At 32.2% G+C, this 19973-nt stretch overlaps 2 protein-coding genes and 1 long non-coding RNA gene across 4 annotated transcripts; 1 reads left to right on the top strand and 2 right to left on the bottom strand.

The window, feature by feature from the left end:
* The first annotated feature begins 3070 nt into the window (after positions 1 to 3070).
* Positions 3071 to 7989, top strand: LOC105117035 (uncharacterized). The gene is made up of 3 exons (XR_840664.1): positions 3071 to 3083; positions 6909 to 6910; positions 7656 to 7989. It is a non-coding gene; the product is annotated as an uncharacterized LOC105117035 (long non-coding RNA).
* Positions 6579 to 9768, bottom strand: LOC105117036 (DnaJ heat shock amino-terminal domain protein (DUF1977)). 2 transcript variants are annotated; one of them, XM_011014570.1, is made up of 2 exons: positions 8664 to 9768; positions 6579 to 6810 (listed from the first exon to the last, which is right to left on the bottom strand). In XM_011014570.1, the coding sequence occupies exon 1, from the start codon at positions 9719 to 9721 to the stop codon at positions 8666 to 8668; it is 1056 nt and encodes a 351-aa protein (XP_011012872.1). In that variant the 5' UTR covers positions 9722 to 9768; the 3' UTR covers positions 6579 to 6810; positions 8664 to 8665. The 2 variants fall into 2 exon arrangements, with proteins under 2 accessions (XP_011012872.1, XP_011012871.1); XM_011014569.1 differs by lacking the exon at positions 6579 to 6810 and adding an exon at positions 8141 to 8593 and having other exon boundaries at positions 8664 to 9764.
* A 2463-nt stretch (positions 9769 to 12231) lies between these two features.
* LOC105117037 (condensin-2 complex subunit D3-like) lies at positions 12232 to 19083 on the bottom strand. Its single transcript, XM_011014571.1, has 9 exons — positions 17441 to 19083; positions 16448 to 17188; positions 14929 to 15423; positions 14436 to 14527; positions 14216 to 14303; positions 13986 to 14100; positions 13778 to 13904; positions 13517 to 13691; positions 12232 to 13163 (listed from the first exon to the last, which is right to left on the bottom strand). Exons 1-9 carry the CDS (start codon positions 18941 to 18943, stop codon positions 12459 to 12461), a joined length of 4041 nt encoding a protein of 1346 aa, XP_011012873.1. The 5' UTR covers positions 18944 to 19083; the 3' UTR covers positions 12232 to 12458.
* Positions 19084 to 19973: the final 890 nt, after the last annotated feature.

The raw sequence follows: 19973 nt of genomic DNA, 5'->3' as shown, positions 1-19973 counted from the left end.
CATTGTGATAGTAAGTTAATATTGTTTCGAAAAAATATTGGTTTCGATGTTTAATCTTTGAAAATAAAGAGTAAACTTTTTGATAACAAATCAACATATTTATTATAAGTTTATTAAAGAAGATGGATGACTAAGTTGCTAGTTAAATATCAAATGTGGGATTGTTAAAATGCTAGTTAAAATTGAAATTGAGAATATAATATATATATATATATATATATATATATTGATGATTTTTAATTTAAATATTATAGATTTAACTACCACTGTTACATCATTAAATAAATAATGCTTTATATCAAATATTTTTTATTGTTTCATTAACTTATCTATAATTTCATCACGTATGAAATTCATCCGATAAGGGCTATAATTTTCATGGTTTTTTGAATGTGCAACAAAATCAGATAAAATATCACAAAAAAATAAAATTATAATCTCCTTCTAATTTATATAGTGTCATTAAATAATATTAAATATTAATTTTTCAATTAAAATACAATTAAAAAAATAAGATTTTTTTATCAGGTCAGGCGTGTTCCAATGAATAATGAAGATACTATTCATATGAACAATGTCAAAATAAATTAATTTATCTAATATTATTCGGGTGAACAGTACCGTATGAATTAATTTACTAATATTGTTCACTTTTTAAAGGGAACAGTATTGAACAGTGCCGAGAATTAATCCATGACAGGAAAGGAGAAACAAATTAAAATTGCTTTTTGCTAATCAATGTCTGAAATGTGAATGTTTGAAATGTGAATTGTGGTAGGTCTCACATAAGATAAATAATTTTTTGTATTTTACTAAACATGTTATTTCTGTGTTTTGTTTCAAATATAAAAACAATCATGTAAACAAATATAATCCAAATAAAGGACATGAACCCTTGGATCCTAAACACACTCGACCTAAAATTTTTATTTTCTAAAACTGTAAATATATTTTTAACCTTTTAAACTTTCAACCTATATGAAAAACGTTTATTCTTTGAACACTTGATAGAGAGTTTTGAGTTTTACACTATATAATAACCAAAATTTATTATTTATGTATAATTTATTTTAATCATATTAATATTATATACTAAAATATTTTACATTAAGAAATAATTTCCAATAAAATTCTAAAATTTAAAGTTAAAGTTATTGAATCCCATTTTTAATTTAGCTTTAAATATATTTATTAACCATATTTATATACAAATTCCCTAACATGTATTTATTTATTTTTTAATTTTTTTTTCTTTCCTCCAAATGCCAACTCCATAAAGTGAAAAAAATAAATAAATTAACAAAGCTAGGTTAGTTGCCTCCTCGGATTCGAAGATAGTACAGGTGAGCTACTCTGTGTCTTCCTTGCAAGTTTCTGAATGATCTCTCCACACTCAACCTCCTCTGTATATTCTCTTTGCCTTTGGAATACAGACAAGAACATCGCCATCTGGACACGCCTCCACGCGGTTAGCCAGAAAATCGCCATCTGGACATTGCATGTTATGATAAAAGTTAATTCAAACGACTAAATAAAACCCCTTTTTTTATTTTCAATCATTTTTTAATATTATATATATATATAATTAATTAATTTTCGTATGTATTTTTTTCTCCAAGATCCAAATCAAAGTAAGGGCATTATTAATTCATAAATATTAATCTTGATATAATCTGTCGATTCCATCTAATTCAGATGAGGAATATAAAAAACACCGAACGCAATCATATTATAAAATTGAATATGAAATGTTACTGTATCCGCTTGATATATATATATATAAATTATTGGGATCCACAAATAATATTATAAAAACCATATACTAGAGCTTGATCCGTATACATTCGAAGGACTGTTTTTTTTTTTTTAATTTCTGAAATCTACTAGTTGGTCTACAATTAACCAAATTGATATTTTTCATGAAATCTAATAATATTAAGTTTTTTATTTTATTTTGAGTTTAAATTTAATTTTTAGAATTATTAATTTGAGTTTTGTAAATTTTAAAATTATTTGAAAATTTATAAAATTAATAACTTATAACATTAATTAATATATATATAAATTGATTTGGATATTTATAAATATATATAATTTGTTTATTTTAAAAAGTAATATGGGTACATAGATACACACACGGTTTACCATAAACCCTTTGTGCTCTCCAAAATCCAGAGGGTAAAAAAATCCGTTCTCCGAGGCAACAAAACGCGTCCCCAAAGCGCCTTTAAGACCGTTCTCATGAGGAGATGAGAAACCCCATCTGCTCCTATTCCCTCCCAGCGCCATAACCCCACAACATTTCAAGAAACCACAAAAGAGAGGGAAAGGATGTTCCAAGAGAGACATCGTCATCAACATCGTGGCCCACCCCATGGAATCCTACTAGCAGTAGTAGTCTGCGTAGTGGTGCTAGCTCCGTTCATCTTTGGTGACCAAGGAGCAGCCATAACCGAGGGTTTCGCCGAGCTCTTAAGCCCGATGGGTCTCTTACTCTTGCCCATTATCCTTCTCCTGGCCATCCAGTTCCTTTCCTCTGATCGTGGCTCGTTTGTCTCCGCTGTCTTCTCTACCGGTGAGCCCGATTCCTTCCACCGGGTTAGTGGATCACCTGTTGGTGTTGCCCTCTTTCTTGCTCTGGTCTTGTTCTTGCTTTACAATCGTATGTTCTTGATCCTACCCTCCCGATGCCCCCTTAACTAAAAATCAGTTTATTTTATGCCTTAAAATTTTTTTTGAACAAATTTAAAAATTATTTATTTATTTATTTTAAATTAATATTTTTTAAAAAGAAATTACAAAAAAAAAGAAATATGCAATTACTTTTAACACCTTGATTATGTTTTCCTATGCCAAATCATAAGAAATTACTGGTTACTAATTTGATAAGAAAAGGATGCAGAAAACCTTGCGAGTCTACAACGCCCACAACTCCTAGCCTTTCTCACGATGAAGTGAGGGTATTATGGTAATTTAGGCTGTTGTTTATTCAGTTACATGAATAAAAATGTGAATCAAAGGTAGATGAGCAAATCCGACCATTAAAGACGTTATCACCACTATCCTCTAAGCCAATTAAATACGTTATTACCACTAATTTTCAAGCTGGATACTGTATTTCTAAGGTCCGGGTTGGAGTTTGACCCGGTTTAAAGATCCGGTTTGAAGCTTGGATTATGGGTCAACTGATGTTATTTTATTTATTAAAATAAAATAGTATTATTTTTATAAAATAAACTGAGCACAACTTAAGTGGATTGTCTCCTTTTCTAGGGTACGTTTCCCTAAAAAAAATCAAATGTCAATGTTTGTCATTTTCGGATTTGTCATTTTCGTTTTTAACCTGAAATTAAATGAGACGAGGGAATATGGTGGTGGTTGATTTTTAAATATATCTTTATTAGAAATATATTAAAATAATATTTTATTAATTTTTTAACATTTATTTTTATATTAATAAATAAAAATAATTTTAAATAAGATATATTTTTAAATTTTATCAAAATTTGGATTATCCAGTTAAATATATCCTATATCGAACTTGTTTGTTTTTATATTAATAATCTTTAAAAATTAAAAGAAATAGTTTTGAAAATTTATTTTTGATATGCAAAAACAAAGAAAATGTAATTTTTTATTAATTTAAATTAATATTTTTTAGATCATGATATTAAAAATAAAATTTAAAAAATAAAATAAATATTATTTTAATATATTTTAAAAAAATAAAAAATAATCTTTTATCACCAACATCATATAAAAAAATCATATGGGGGTGGAGATTCAAATATGATCCAAGTCCATTATTTATTGTTCACAGGTATAATAATAATAATAATAAAAAGCAGTTTAGCTACTTGTAGTAATAATGACTGTCAGGGCATCACGTAGAAGGAGATGGATGCACTTCTCGACAGGCAGATGCAGAAATAATGCATCAGACTGTCATCATCACATGGAGAAGAGTTTGATTTTTTCCTCACAAACAAACAGCTTTTAATATTTCCTTTCCTTTATGCACATGGAGTACATATTTAACACCTTTTTTTTTTAATTTAGATTTTTTTTTGTTTATATTTAATTATTTTTAAATTATTTTGATATAGTAATAATAAAAATGAATTTTAAAAGATAAAAAAAATATTATTTTAATATATTTTTAAATAAAAAATACCTTATAACACAACATATACCATATAGAAAATAAAAATAAAACCTTGTCAACAAATTAATTTGGTAATTTATTAATATAAAGTCTGACTTGTAGATGTTTTTTCACCCAGTTTTGTTTGATTTTACATTTTAAAAATATTTTAAAAAATTTTATTTGTTTTAAATTATTTTTTTTATTTTTATATTATTTTGATGTGTTAATGGTAAAAATAATTTTTAAAAAATAAAAAAATATTATTTTAATATATTTTTAAATAAAAATATCTTAAAAAATAATTATTATGAGACTTCAAACAAGAGTACCTGGTAGCCTGCAGTGAACAATTAGAAATCTGACTGGAGATAGCAACAGTAAACATGAAAGCTGTGCAGTTGATGAGATGAAACTATAGAATAATCCTCAGCTCAGCACCAATCATGAAGAAACTCAAGAAAAAAACCCTAAATCCAGACAGCCATACGAAGAGGTGTTCATGGGAGGCACTCACACTGCCTGCCATGGAGCTGAATTGCGGTCATCGTTGATTAATGCAAGGCTGAAATGACGATCAAGATGAACAGTACAGATGTTGATGGAGAAAGACCAAATAGCTCTTCATATATATATATATATGTATGTATGTATGTCTTGCTCTTTTCTGAGCTGTAAATCTTTTTATTCCATGACATCAATCTTGAAAGGAAAGAACAGAAGCAGCAACGCACAAGGTATGAACAAGCTGTGTGCAAATTGCAAAATTGCACCTTCTTATATCAGATATAAAAGAAGCTCATGGCATAGACTCTGGGTGTTATAAAACCTCGTTAGTGTGCATCCTGGGCCGCCATGGCAGATGGTGCGTGGTGTCCTCTTGAAGCAGCAATAGCAACGTCATGTTTTGGACTCCAATTTCATAACCTGATTTTTTATTTTATTTTATTTTAAATTCAAAAACAGCAGAAATAACAAAAAATTATACCTTTTATGACTGCTAATTGAATATTGATTCATGATTCATTGGATCTATGTTGATTTATTTAGATTCGAATGCAATTTGAATATAATTTATGAAGTTAACAAGACTTGATGTTGGAATTTTTTGTATTGTCAGATGTTTTTCTATGTTATTGGGTGATGAATAAATAATTTGCGTGGAGTTGATACCTTGATTAAAGCATGTTATTGCATTTTATCATTAATGATCTTAGTTTAATTTTATTAAATTTTTATAAGTTTATCTTGTAATTAATTTCAAGTTCTTTATATTTTTTTATTCCTGCATATTTAATATTTGAAATTGTAACCTATACATAAGATGTCTTTTTGATATTAGATAAATTGGTTCCCTTCCACAAAATAAAATCTCTTTAAGAAATTATTTTTTAAATTTATATATAGTTAAATCTCTCAAAAAAATAATTATATTTGTAGAAATAAATAAAAAATATACAGCATGATTTAGTATCTTTGAATATAAAAAATCAAGAAAAATAGTGAGAACTTGGCTTGTATTTTAAATATACCAAAAAAATTTATTTTGTTTGTTTATATATCAAAAATTATGAATTTATATATGAAACATATTCTTGATATTAAAAAAGAATATAAAATACATGTTTTAACATTAGAATGATTATGTTTTAACCTGATAATATAATAATTTTTTTACCAAGTATGATTTTTTTTAATTTAAACTTTAGACAGACCAACAGTTAGAAAGTACATTAGGGTATCTTATTTTACATCAAATAAATAAACAACACAATTAACCTATATATTTTTCTTTTTAGTATTAGATAAATTGGCTCCCTTCCAAAAAAAAATCTCTCTAAAAAAATATACTTTTTTAATTTACATATAGTCAAATCTCTAAAAAATTAAATTATATTTGCATAAATAAATAAAAATTACATGGCATGATTTAGCATCTTGAATATAAAAAATCAAGAAAAATAGTGAGAACTTGGCTTGTATTTTACATAAACTGAAAAAATTTATTTTATTTGTTTGTATATTAAAAATTATAAACTCATACGTAAAACATATTTTTAATATTAAAAAAATATAAAAATATATGTTTTGACATTAAAATAATTAGATTTTAATCTAATAAGATAATAATTTTTTTACGTATAAATCTTTTTAAATTTTAAACAAACAAACAGTTATAAAGCAGATTAGAATATCTTATTTTATATCAAATAAACAAACAGTGCAATTAACTTTTAATACAGCATACCAGGACAGGAGTAATACATTCTCTCCATATATAATCAGTACTTTTATTCAAACTCCGAGACCAGTTAAAAATTTTAATTACTAAAATATTATAAACTCTGTTTTTATTTTTTTTAAGAAACAAGAGTTAATTATTCTTTTCACCCTTCATCATAAAAATCCTATTTCAGAAAAACGGTCGCCCGTGATGCTATATAATACAACAGACCACATTCTCAAGTAGACCTCTTCATGCAAAATCAGACCAACCTAGTCAACCAGTTTTATTTTTGAGCTTATGATAGGCCTCGAGCTTTCAAGCCTTGTCTAATGAGAAAAAACTACATTTGTGAGAAAAATGGTTGAAATCCACACCATAAAAACCACCAAGTCCGTTGTCCCCGCACTACCGCGGGCTATTTTCTTAACTGTGCATTGAACTAGATTGAATCAACCGATGATTGAGAAAAAAAATATATAAACAAACAAAGAAAGTGAGCGAAACAATTTAACCACCATGTGGCAAGGCAAGGTAAAGTAGTGCGAAATGACATACAAATGAATATTTATATGAACAGTAAAGCATCATAAGAAACTCAGTTATATAACATGGAACATGACAAAATAAAAATGGACAGACAGAGAAAAAAATACCCTACTGACAGATGTGTTGTCACAACCACATAAGATAGTCTGGTGAAGGGACTAGATTCTTCCTCAAATGAATCAATTGCCGTAGTTGCTTATGTAAGAGCCGAGGATATAGGTTGGGGAGCACCGGCATTCAATATGAAGAACAAGTGGTGAATGATGTGCGCATACTGTGTATGAAAAGACTTTGCAACATGAAATACGGATATCACATGCATAGGTGTAAATTTAAAACACTGCTGCTTCTTTTAAGATTCTGGTGGTGACATGGTGACTTGTATTTGAAAGTTCATGCAGACTCATAAAGAAATGCCTGGGTTTTGGGGACATTGGCATCTAGTAATCAAGTAAATAAAGTTTCATCACATGCTGTAACAAGGATAGGCAAAGAGTTTCATCATAGAACTTGTGAAAAAAACTGAGTATCTTCGAGAGAAGACAAGTTGTGTTTCCTGCTATAAAGACAAACTTAGTTCATCAACGACATCAGTTCCAAGGACAAACAACAGTGAGCAATTTGGAATTAAGGAAGACATGCGGAATTTTCGATAATGGCAGCATTTAGTGGTAGCATATTCAAACTGTTCCTTCGGATTGTTGAGGATCAATCTTAGATAAGGAAGCGCAGCAGAAGGAATCAGGCGAAGGTAGATGAGGTAAGAATTTCAAGCGTAGCATTGTATAGAATAATGACACATCAAATAAGAAACTTGTACAGGAATCCAAGAGTATAGCTGCTTAGTTAAATTCAGGGGGAAGCCAGGTTACAAGTTGGAACTTGAGAGACCACACTGTGACCTTGCACAGCTTCATGCAGACCAGTAAAATATCTGATTATTGTGAAAGTAAATAACGTGATAGTGGATAAACTCATACTACTAGTTTATCCACAAAACCCAGAGGGGAGAAGACTTATTGTGGACAATTAATTGATAATAAACACGAGAGTTTTATGCATATTCACATATTGTAAAGAGAATGTACAATAGACATATACCCAAAGGACAAGGAAGAGATTGAAACCACAATGTTGGCCAAATGGTGAAATTTAAGAAGAATGGGATAGAGGGAACCTAATTCTAGAGTGATATTTCAGAATAACATCTTATCTCCAAAGCAAGCACAGAAACCGTCCCTGATAATGAACTAACATGTACCTACACAACCATGGAGACAAACACACACAACATAATATTCCAAAGACATCAAACACCAAACTGGTTAGGGTAAGGCTAAACCTTTATATTGCAATCAAAATCTCGATACAATTATGCCTTGAGTCCTGCAAGTGAATCTCATTTGTATAACTTGGGAACTACATCCTTCAATAGCTTAGCACAGACAACACCATATGTATTCCACTAAAACGCATCCATCTTCGAATCATACATGGAGCCAAACATCAGATAGTGAGACATGTCACTAAATAGACGGTGACACGGACATCGAAGATCTCCATATGATCAAAGTGGCATTAAATGAAAACTAAGTGACCTTCCTCCAAACAAGCATCAGTAGTAAGAGTATTTCATACAGGAAAGCCCTTCATGAAATCAGGCACTGAACAATCATCTGAACCAGAAAAATAAAATGAGAAAATGACATAATTCCCAGTCACGAATAAACAGGGTAATGAGCTTACCTTCATGCTAATCCGAGATCACGTAGCTTATCACAGTTAGGAGTGGGCATATTCCTACTCCATTGACGTCTGCGGATTTCTATGTTACAGTACCGCCAAAGCATATTTCTGTAATCCTTAATCACACTGTCTTCAATGCTATCTCGAGCAGGACTTCCAGGAGGAAAGTTCTTATCAAATGCTGATGACTTGACAAAATACTCCACGCCATACTTTTCAGTAGACATGGGAATCTGATAAGCTACATTCTTAAGCAAAGAGTACTCGGGCTCTGAAAACGGCAGATAAGCAAGCAAAATAATCAACAAGAAGGGCAGTATTTGCAGCAGAACAATCAAATTAGGTCCCCCTCCCTGCTCCCCCCTCTGTTGATCATCCGTTCCTCTATTCCTATAAACATGACGAGCCCTAAACACATCTGTCTGGCCAAAAAAAGCCCTGAATATCTCATCAGGATCAAACTCGTCATCATAATAAGAATCACGCGCACTTGTTCTCCGCCGCCTAACATTATTATTATTATACTGCTGATTATGCTCAAACCCGTCAACCAAACCCGTCTGATCATACTGCTTCCTGGAATCACCATCACTCAAACACTTAAACGCCTTGCATAATTTCTTAAACGCCTCCTCCGATCCCGGAGCTTTATTCTTATCAGGATGAACTTTCAACGACAGTTTCCTATACGCCTTCCTAATCTCTTCAACGGAACAACTCTTTTCGACCCCAAGAATCCCATAGCAATCCTTATTCCTATTAATATGCCTAATCAAGTGCACATGCTCCTCAGTAAAACTCCTCTCCGCACTCATACCCTCATCACTCTTAACAAAACCATTCGTATTCCTATCCTTAGGATCACTTTGATCCACAGAAGCGGAGTTTTCCGAGGAATCAAGCTTCTCACATGCAGATAAAAGATGATTAACAGACAAATTATGATTAAGACGTTGCGCCATTTTAATAAATTTGAAAGCGCGTTGCTTATTTCCGGATGCGATTGCTTCTTCGGCAATTCTAACACATCTTATTGCTTCATCTTTGTTTCCATCCATGATTATTATTAATTTCCACAACCTCAACACAAACAATTGAAGAAAATATGTGTAAAGATAACGAAGACAATTTAGCAATGTTATTATTAATCATCAGATATTGAAGTAGGAAGGAAATTGAGAGTTACCTGGTGATAAAAATATTCGATCTGAGAGATAGAGAGGGGGAGCGAGACAGAGAGGGGGTGTGCCTCTGCTAGTAGAAGACCATCTAATCACCCAAAGAAATGTTTGGTGTGGGTTCGATATTTATACTGATGGGCCCAGGACTGGGCCCAGGACCACCTGCCAATTCTTGTTTATGACACCCCGTTCTAATGCCACTTTTTAAAACTAGACGGACCAACAAGGTAACCTGTAACTTTTCATCTACACTAGATGAGGTTTTAAAAAACTAAAACGAGAATTAATCCAGTGTAATTTTTTTATTGTTTTTTTAAATAAATATTTTTTATTCCTTTATAAAATAAAAAAAATGGGTTCACTTGGATTAAAAAAAACCAAAACAAAATCTTGCTTTAGTCATTCTAAATTTTAATCGAATTTTAATGAATGTGTTTCAGTTATATTTATCATTTTATTTTTAAAATTTATATATTTTTTAATTTTATTTTTTAATATTTTATTTATTAAAGATTAAATTTTATAATTTTCTATAATTTACTCTTTTTTTTTATATTATCTCTATTTCTAGTTTAATCTAATTGACTTGATTTATATTATCTCAGTTATATCATGTCACAGTATTTCTAGTTTAATCTAATTGACTTGATTTTTTATCTATTTTTTAATTGAAATTTTTTAAAATTTTATTATTTAGCACCTTAAATATTAGATTGATTATTAATCAAGTTTTTTCATTATTTTAATTTATTTTTTATAAAATTATTTCAATCTCATTACATGAATTATGAATTTTATAAATTAACTTGGATGGATTTAGGTCAATTTGTTATGTTTTTTTTATTTTTTTTTTCATTTTATCATTAAACAATGAGTTTATAGGAAATTAAATTTCATAATTTATCTTGATTTATTTTATATAAGGTTATCATGATTTTATAATTTGAGATGCAGATTTCAAAGGTTAATATATATTGACTCGGCTCAATCCAATATGTTATTATCTCAATATTAAAAAAAAATATCATCTTAAATTTTGTTTTTAAAGTCAAACTACAAGATAATTATCTTTGAATTTGTCAAATCAATTGAGTTACATTAAATCTGCTCTAATATAATTTAATTTTTTTTACTAGAAAAACACTAGCTATGTCTAAATATTTATTTTTACATTAAAAAAATTAACTTGATCCGTAGCATAATAAGGATCAACAAAACAATCTAATAGTTATTAAATAAAAATATTTAAATTTTAAAATTATATTTAGATACTTGATATTATTGATATTGTATTTATAATTTTAATTCTATAATTCAAGTTAATTTCTCTTTAAATTTACATATTTAACTTAAGTGATGGAGATTGAAACTAAAACGGTATGTAAAACAGTATTTTAGTGAATTTTAAAATTTTAAAATAAAACAGAATATATATATATATATATATATATTTCTTTTCTATCCTAATTATTTTTATCTTTTATATTCTAAAATAATAGATAACATATAGAATTATTTAGTTAAATATTTAATTTGGGGTGAGATTACCTTCAAAAATATTTTAACAATATAAAGCGTATTCATTAATCTGTATATATTATATGTTTCACAAAAAAAATATAAATAAAAAAACTAAGGCGCGTAGATGAGCACCACACTAAAAAATTTGCTAACCAAACGTTAGCGTTTGGCGTGCAGGAAATATACAAAAAAAGTTTTTTTAAAGTGAATTTATTAAAAAAATATTTTTATAAAAATATATTCTGATTAATTATGTGTATGGTAAAAAATAATATATTTTGAATTACTAACTTTTTAAAAATAGTATAATTTTTATTTATATCAATCTTTTTTTGTTCCCTGTAAATTATTGGAAATAATATTTTTTTTGGAATTCTATTTCTATATTATGATTTATATTTAACATGTTGTGTATTATAATGTATGTTCTAGCAATATTGTCTAAATCAAATCAAAACAATAATATATATCTGCATATTAAACATATTGATATATCCTAATATACTATTCCATATACAATATTATATATTTGAAATATATTTTATTAATATATAAGAGAATAATAAAGTATTTTGTCATTGTAAATTTTAAATTTTTCATAAAAAAGTGTCTTTTTCCATTTCAAAAAACACTCTTCTCATTCATTTAAAAACAAAAAACAAAAAAAACTATAAAGTAAATTTTATTAACTAGTTTTTCAAAGTATAACCAAACATCAAAATAAATAAATAAAAATTACTTTCCAGCTAAAATTAATCATAATATGCTTTTAAAATAAACCTCCAGAACAGAAGGCTAGAGCAATATCACAAAGTTTTGCTCCCGTCTACCATTTCAACAAATCTGCCGACATATTGAAGATGAACTGAATACGAAGAGAGGAAGAATTTCATAAAGCTTGCTAGTATCTACATATAAAATATAGTGTCCAGTAACCCAAAACTGAACTATATCATGTTCAGGACATCAAAAATGGTTCTTGCTTTGATACATGTTAGCTGCACTGTGATGATAATAAATAAAAATTACATATCTGAACCCCCAACTTGATGCTTCAGTATTTTTCAGATGGAAGGAAGAGAAACTTTAGAAATCAGTTTTCATCATCAGAAAAGAAACTCTGTTTCCTTCTCAGCGATTCTAATACATGCGGAGGACGATCAGTACGAGCACCAGTACCTTCCTGGTTTGGCTTGAGTTTAGGCCTACTAATGGAGCTAAGTGGTGGTGTTGCTATTCCTCTGTTAACTTCTCTTAGCACAGACCTGACTCTAGCTTCAGCAACTGCATTTGCCATTGCCGATGCCACTCTTGAATCACTTTGCTGGTTTTCATTTAAGTTATCCTGAGCTTTTGTTCCACCTGCAGTCTTAGAAGCCCCAGGTGAAAGAAAGCTGCTATGGTTTTGCATAGAGGCTACGACCACAGCAGCTGCTGATTTTGCCTTGGATGTTTCGTATTTTTGCATGTCGTAAATGAGCTCTTTCTGAAGTTGCTTGTCAGCGACTAATATTTCATCAATCTCATTCTTGTAATCCTTGAGAATAATCCGGAGACATTCCATGAGCGAACCTGTAAGTGGGCTGTTCTTGCTTTCTAGTAGTCGTTTAAGCTCTATAAAGATGGGGATGGTATTTTGAATAAGACCCTTCTTCACTGCTTGAGTTATGGCCCCTCTCTTGGCAGCTGCTGCAGAGACTCCATCTCCACTTTCTTCCTCTACATCTCCCGCATCAGTCTGTGACCCACGGCCTGATGGGATTCGGATCTCTTTGCACGCAAGAATTTGAAAAGCATCCTGCTCCCCCAATTAACAAACAGTAAGAACAACAAGGCGAGGAATCAAAATTATTACCCACCCCTCTGAATTACCACCAAAATAAAAATTGAGAAAGTCTTATTCACTAGGGAATTTGGTAAAAGATGGAAACTATGAGAAGTCCAGCTGCCATTTCACTAAGAGCAAAGGGCAGTAGGTGACTTCTACCAATAACAATCTGGTGAAATGATGGAGAAACCTTGAATGAGAAGCATGGTCGGTGATCTCTTAAACTAGAAAAGCACAGCAATTGAACACTTACTCTTGCCAATTAAACATATTCCTAAAGGGCTTATGGAAGTGTGGTTCTTAGATTCGCATAGGATTACTACCTGCAGAACAGACTGTCCCCTGACATCCTCCAGCTTGAGCATGCCATCTGATGCAGCTGCAAGAATCTCAGCACACAGCTTTGCAAATGTTGCCAAGAGGTGCTCGGGAGCCATTTGTTTCAGCAAAGAAACATAGATGTGCATTCTTTTGGACCTTGAGTTTTCATCATTACCCCTGGAAATGATATTCTTCAATAGATTATCTTCATTGAAAATATAGAGCATTTCTTTTCTTGGTTGCAGAATAACAGAGGCACCTACCTGATGGAAAATAGATGGCTCTCTGTTTGCGAACTTTTAGAGCCACAATGCCGATTATGGGCATCACAGTCATTCAGAACAAAAATAGCTTCCACAAAACTGTTGTAAGCTAGAAGCGGTGCCTTGACTGCACACAAGTTATATACATCAGTAAAGCCCAGGAATATGTCACCAAAATAAAAATGATGAGTTGTGATTGCCTATTGACCTTTTAGAATATTCCCAAAGAGGAAATCAGCTAATTCTCTAATCGTTTCTGACTCATCAACTAGTGACAAAAGAAATCGAAGGAAGAGCACCCCCCTCCACTTCACATAGTCCCTCTGAATGTAAAAATATAATTAAAAAGTGAAAAAGGAACAGTGATGATTACTCCCAGAAAAAGGAAAAGGAGACAATGGTATAACAAATGACAGAAACCCTGAAACAAAATTTAACCTGCAACAATCTTGAAAGCAGTATAAATGTCTGCCTCCTCACAAGTTCACATGGATCACGGAGACACTTGGTGATCTTCGATATGTAACTGTTGACTTCAAGAACAGCTAGTTAGTGTCAAAGAGATTATCGTCTAATACCAGTCTTTTTTTTCTCTATTTATGAAGAGACTCTTATTTAAAACAAAAAAAAAGTTCTGTCATTTGCCTACAGGCCTCACCAATCAACTAGAGCAGTATAGCGAATGCAAAAATCAGCCATCATTACAACAAGATTGTTTCTAAGAGCTGCAGAGTCACTCTTTTCAAGTTCCTGCAACATAAAGTGCATTGCAAGCATTTCAGAATTCAGAGGCTACTTTCAGCTGGAATGAGGAGCATAGTTTTACGGAGTCTTTGACACGAGGGGAAGAAACAAAGATGTAGCTTAAATAGCTCTCATGTTGTTCAAGTCTCGTGCAAAGAAAAAAAGGTAGCTAAATATATCACTGCAACTACAACCCCAGAGGCATTGCTTCATTAGCTCTGTTATTGTTCAAGAATCATGCAACTACAACTCCAAAATTGCGAACTCTTTCTAACTATATATTAAGATTCCTGATCAACAATACCCATCATTGCACTAAATGTCAACAAGAATGCTGAAGAAAAAGTTTTGTATTTACTGGAAATTCAATTGTAACGCTAGTGAGATGTTTGTTGGAACTATCGAACCTGCACAAACAAAGGAATATATCTTTTTGCATGTTCTTCGTCTGCTAAGCAAATCTTTCCCATTGTTAACCATGCTTGAATGTACAAAGAGGGAGCTGTCTGTTTCAGAGAGACTTGAGGGCCTGGCAATTTACTTAATTTTGGATCAGAATTTCCTGAAGTAATGATGGTGTGTAGTAGAGGAATAATGGTGCTAGTATCCGCTGAAGGACAAATGATAACCAAAAACCCAATGGAATAAACTGCAGTTACTGCTTCTGACAACAATCTAGATAGGGCTGCAGCTCTCTTGCCCTTCCTAGTCACACTTCTAGGAGGTGTGAAAAAAGCATCCCCCTTGTTTGTTTCTGAATCTCCTGTGATGTACTTCTCCAAGATCTGAGAAGCTTTAGAGAGAAGCTGCTGTACCCATTTGATGACCAGACTCTCAGCTTCATCAACATCCAAAGCCTTCCGCTTGCACAAGGTTCTGAGTGCTTTAACATGAGCATTAACCTGCATCAAACATGTCAACGCAATAAAACAAATCATACACATAAAGCCAGGAAAACATTGTGCCAACTCTTTAGTACTGGCTGCTTTAGGTTGCTTAACTCTTTCTAGAAACTATGCAACTAAAGTCATAGTGCCATTGCACTCAACCTCACAAGATTCTATCCTGCAAAGTTCACTTCATTAGAAAGTAACCAGATGGAAGCAAACTGCATAGTCCTTTCAGAGAACATATGTTCATTCTCTCTTTTCACACTTAATGGATTAAAGCAAAAGCAATATGCCCAAGATCAGCAGGATTAAAATTCTGTAAAAGGAACAGGAATAGTATACCTATAAGAGCTACTATCATTGCATTAAACCTTGAAGAATACAGTTCATGCTGTTTAGAAATCATAATAAAGTAAAGCACTGTCAGCGTATTCCTCCACATTTCTTATCCAACATCATGCTAAAGGTAACCTTTTGAAAACAGTGTACAAGCAAAATGAAAATTTGCATGACACTACTAAGAAACATTGGAAGCATGTCCATGCTGGATTCCCAGATGCATAGAAACTGAAGCTAAAGCTTGTCAAGATAAATTTAGCTATAAAAATGCAAGTCAGGCAAACTCTAGGTGTCTTTTGAAACCTCATACATAGCAATGGTGACCAAATGTATGGCCCAAGAAGGACACGTTTAGAAATCTAGAATACAGTAAAGCAATATAAGCGTGTTCACATTTCTTATCCACCATCATGCTAAATGTGAACTTTTGAAAACGGTGTGCAAGAAAAAAAATTAGTAGGACACTATCATGAAACATTAGAAGCATGTACATGCTTGATACCTCATGTATAGAAACTGAAGTGGAAGCTTGTCAAGAATTTAGCTATAAAAATGCAATTCAAGCAAATTATAGTGACTTTTGAAACATCAGAACATAGTAATGATGATTAATGTATAGCCCAAGAAGGATGCTAGCAGGAGAGAACAGAAAAGGAGACGCTCCTATATACTATTATGCATATGCTTGTATGGCTACCTCTGTTGAATGCATGCTGAACTCTTCAATTCTTATAAGCAAGTTATGAGCTAACTCTGCTGCAGGTTCAGGGGGCAGCTCAACAGAAACATTTGAGATTGTTTGCAGGAGAAAAACACGATCGCTAACCCATGCAACAGAGCTGGACTCTAGGCCATCTTCATCTTCATGCATAAATTCTTTAGGACATGGACTCTTAAACTCACCTACTGCTCTGTACTTGTCAAGGAGCTGCCAGTGATGATGGAGAAACTCCCAGTCAACAGCTTTTGAAAGGTACGCTGACACCTCTGATAGAAGAAACCAAGCACCAGGTGGAGCTGTCCACTTCTCTATTGGCATGGAATTGATCACCCAATAAGACTCAGAAGTCTTTATGATGTTCTGTAATGCTATAGCAATTTTAGGCCTCAGTCGTTTCTTCTTACCCAAGCTTGTGCAGATTTTCTTCACCCAAGGTGTCACCTCTCCATTGCAGATCTCCTTCAAAAGAACCAAGATTCCTGGAAACAGCAGACCAATCTCCCTTTCTATATCTTTTGCTTTAACATTGGAATCAGAGAAAGTGGTCTGGTTGCGTATGGTACCCTCGGATCCTGCTCTGGAAATGCGATCCAAAACCAGTTCCATGAACAAGTTCTCGCATTCTTCTTGAATACTACTTTCATTATCTGTTATTAATCGTGGAACAGAATGTAGCCACTCAATTATCACACTTTCATCTGAAAATGTTCTGAAAGCCTACAACGTCAATGAAGAACACAAGTTGAGGAAGAGAGAATGCACAAAAGAGCATACGCAACAATTTATTTATTTATCTATTTATTTTTGTGAAGAAAAAACAAACTGATCAAGAGGAGACACAACAACTTAGATAGGCGCACAACATACAAGGTCTAAACAAGCGATAGAGTACCATGTTTTACTCATGGCAACAAATTACTGACAGTATTAAACAAGGAAACATTCCATGAAGCACTAAAGTGGACTTACCTCTGACAGAGCAGAAATTGCGGCTTTACGTATGCTCACAAGTGGATCAGAACAAGCCATTCCCATAGTCTTGAGCACAACTCCATCAAAATTGCCACCCAAGATAGCACTCAACTTGGTGACCAAAACAAGTGCAGCCTTCCTAACATTTGCCTTCTCATCCATGCACCTTTTCCTCAAAATATCATTTACCCCTACTTCCACCTCCACTTGCCCAAACCCTGTTACTTCCTTCAAAACATCATGATTCTTATCATCACTTGACAAAAACCCCACTAACTGAGCCAAATTAGACAAAGCACGAGCTCGAATTCCAGAACTCGAATCCGAGCAACGCTGAATCAATGCCTCCACACATTTAAAACCCCACGAATCCTTCACTTTACAATCCAAACCCACTCCAATAAACGGATCTTTAAGCAACATCATTAAATTCAAAATCAAATCCACTCCCAAAAGCCTAAGACTGGCCTTCCCTTGTGTCATTTTCACCACATACTCGGCAAACGCAACTTGGTGCTCTACGTCCATCACTCTAACAATCTCTATTATCGCCTCCACTGCGAACCCTCGAGGCTCCGCCTTCTCTGGAGCCTTTTGAGCCAAATACCGCGGCAAATTCACCACCCCCTTCTTAACCCCGTCACTTGTTTTCCCTGCACCCACCATCAAACCCTTCACAAACCCCAAAGCAAAGCTCCTCGCTTGCGATTTCCCCATCAAAATCAACGGCGCTAACGCCTTCAAAACCTCCGCCGCTGTCTCCCCTTCCTCTCCATGCTCAGATTTCAAAACTTGACACAAAATCTTCGAACACAAACCCGCCAATCTCTCAAAACCCCCACCCATTTCCCTGCTGGTCGCCAAAACCAGAATTTCCACTACAGTTTGAACCAAAGACTTCAAACTATCAGGAAACCTGTTCAAATGAATCAAGTCTAAAACAAATACTAATCTCTCAATAACACATAAAAACACTCTCACATCAAAAAAGCCCTCACCCTCACCCTCGCCCTCGCCCCCATCCCCATCACTACCCCCATTATTACACGCAACAATCCCTCCTCTTTTCCTCCCTTTTCTCTTCTTAGCCACTCCTGAAGAATTTCCTTCTTGCGGGCAGCAGCGAGGGGACTTAACAGCCCGGCGAAGCGAGCGAAGGAGAGCGAGAAAAGAAATGGGATTGAAAAGAGTGAAAACTGGGGAATTAGGGAAAAGAATAAGAGAGAGGTAAATTTTTGAGGATAGGAGGGAGAGGTGCGTAGGGGCCGAGTCCATTGCGGAAGTGAGAGAGGGGAGAAGAGAAGATAAAGAGAAGGATTTAGAGGAGAGACTGGAGAGGAGTTGAGAAAGAATTTGGGGGTCATTTGAATCTAGGAGAGATTGGAGATTTTGGAGGTTTGAGAGAGTGAAAGGAAGTGATTGTGATTGGTTTTGAGTGTTTAGGGTTTCTTCTAGGTCTGTGATTAGGGCACGGACTGTTGGATCTTCTTCTTCTTCCATGAATTTGACAGGAATTGTTGCTGTTTTCTTTTCTTTTCTTGTTTTTTGCTCCTTTCAGTTTCTTTCTCTATCTTCAGGGTGAGGGCGAGGTTGAGGATGAGTCGCCCGCTCCAGTTTTTGTTGGAAATTTTTTAGAATTTTTGGCTTTCCCGCTTAGAAGTCTCTGCATTTTTTTTTTATTTTTTTATAAGGAGAAATTACTCCACCATTTATAGTTTTAAAACAGATTTGGGTCATGCATTTTAATGGTGTGCAGTATGATAATAGTTGTTTTTATTTTTTATTTTTTAAAAATTTAATTTTCATACTAAAATGACTTTAACATATAAAAAAATTTAAGTAAAACATAAATTTTAAATTTTATCCAATCTCTTTTTAGGCCGCAATTTAAAATGAAGGCTTACTGGAACATTTTTTTTTATAAAATAAAAGAATGTTGTTTTTGTTAAAAAATAAATAAATAATCAATGGATTATAAGTAAGTTTTTGACTGGATTACTTCTTTTTTTTTTTTTGTGTTTTGATATTGACATTAATGCAATTACTAAGGATTTAAAGTTTTATTTTTTTTAAATTTAAGTTATAAATTGTAATATTTAAAAGTAAAAAAAATCATATATCATAGAATATATGGAGTAATTTTTTCTTTTTATAATCATTAAATATAATATTTAATTTAACCATAATTATTGAAAATAATTTGATAATTTACCTAGAAAAAAGTTTGGATTACAGTAAAAAAGGTTGATATAAGATGATATTATATTTAACTATGGTTATTAAACATGATTTGGTGGTTGATCGTGTACAAAACTTGAATTATTAGTTAGGAGAGTTTTTATCTGATATAATTTAAAATATATTTTTAAAAAATATAAATCAAAATAATATTGTTATTTTTTTATATGATCATGGTAGAGTTATCCAAGTTAATTCATCCCTTTATTTTTATAAAACTTATACTGTTTTAGGCTTCAGATTAATTGAATCTTCAGTTTAACTTTCTAAGTCAATTCAATTTTAATAAATA

The sequence above is a fragment of the Populus euphratica genome, unplaced genomic scaffold (genome assembly GCF_000495115.2).
Source record: "Populus euphratica unplaced genomic scaffold, PopEup_1.0 scaffold1157.1, whole genome shotgun sequence".
Taxonomy (NCBI): Eukaryota; Viridiplantae; Streptophyta; class Magnoliopsida; order Malpighiales; family Salicaceae; genus Populus; species Populus euphratica.
This window is presented reverse-complemented; position numbering and strand designations above follow the sequence as displayed.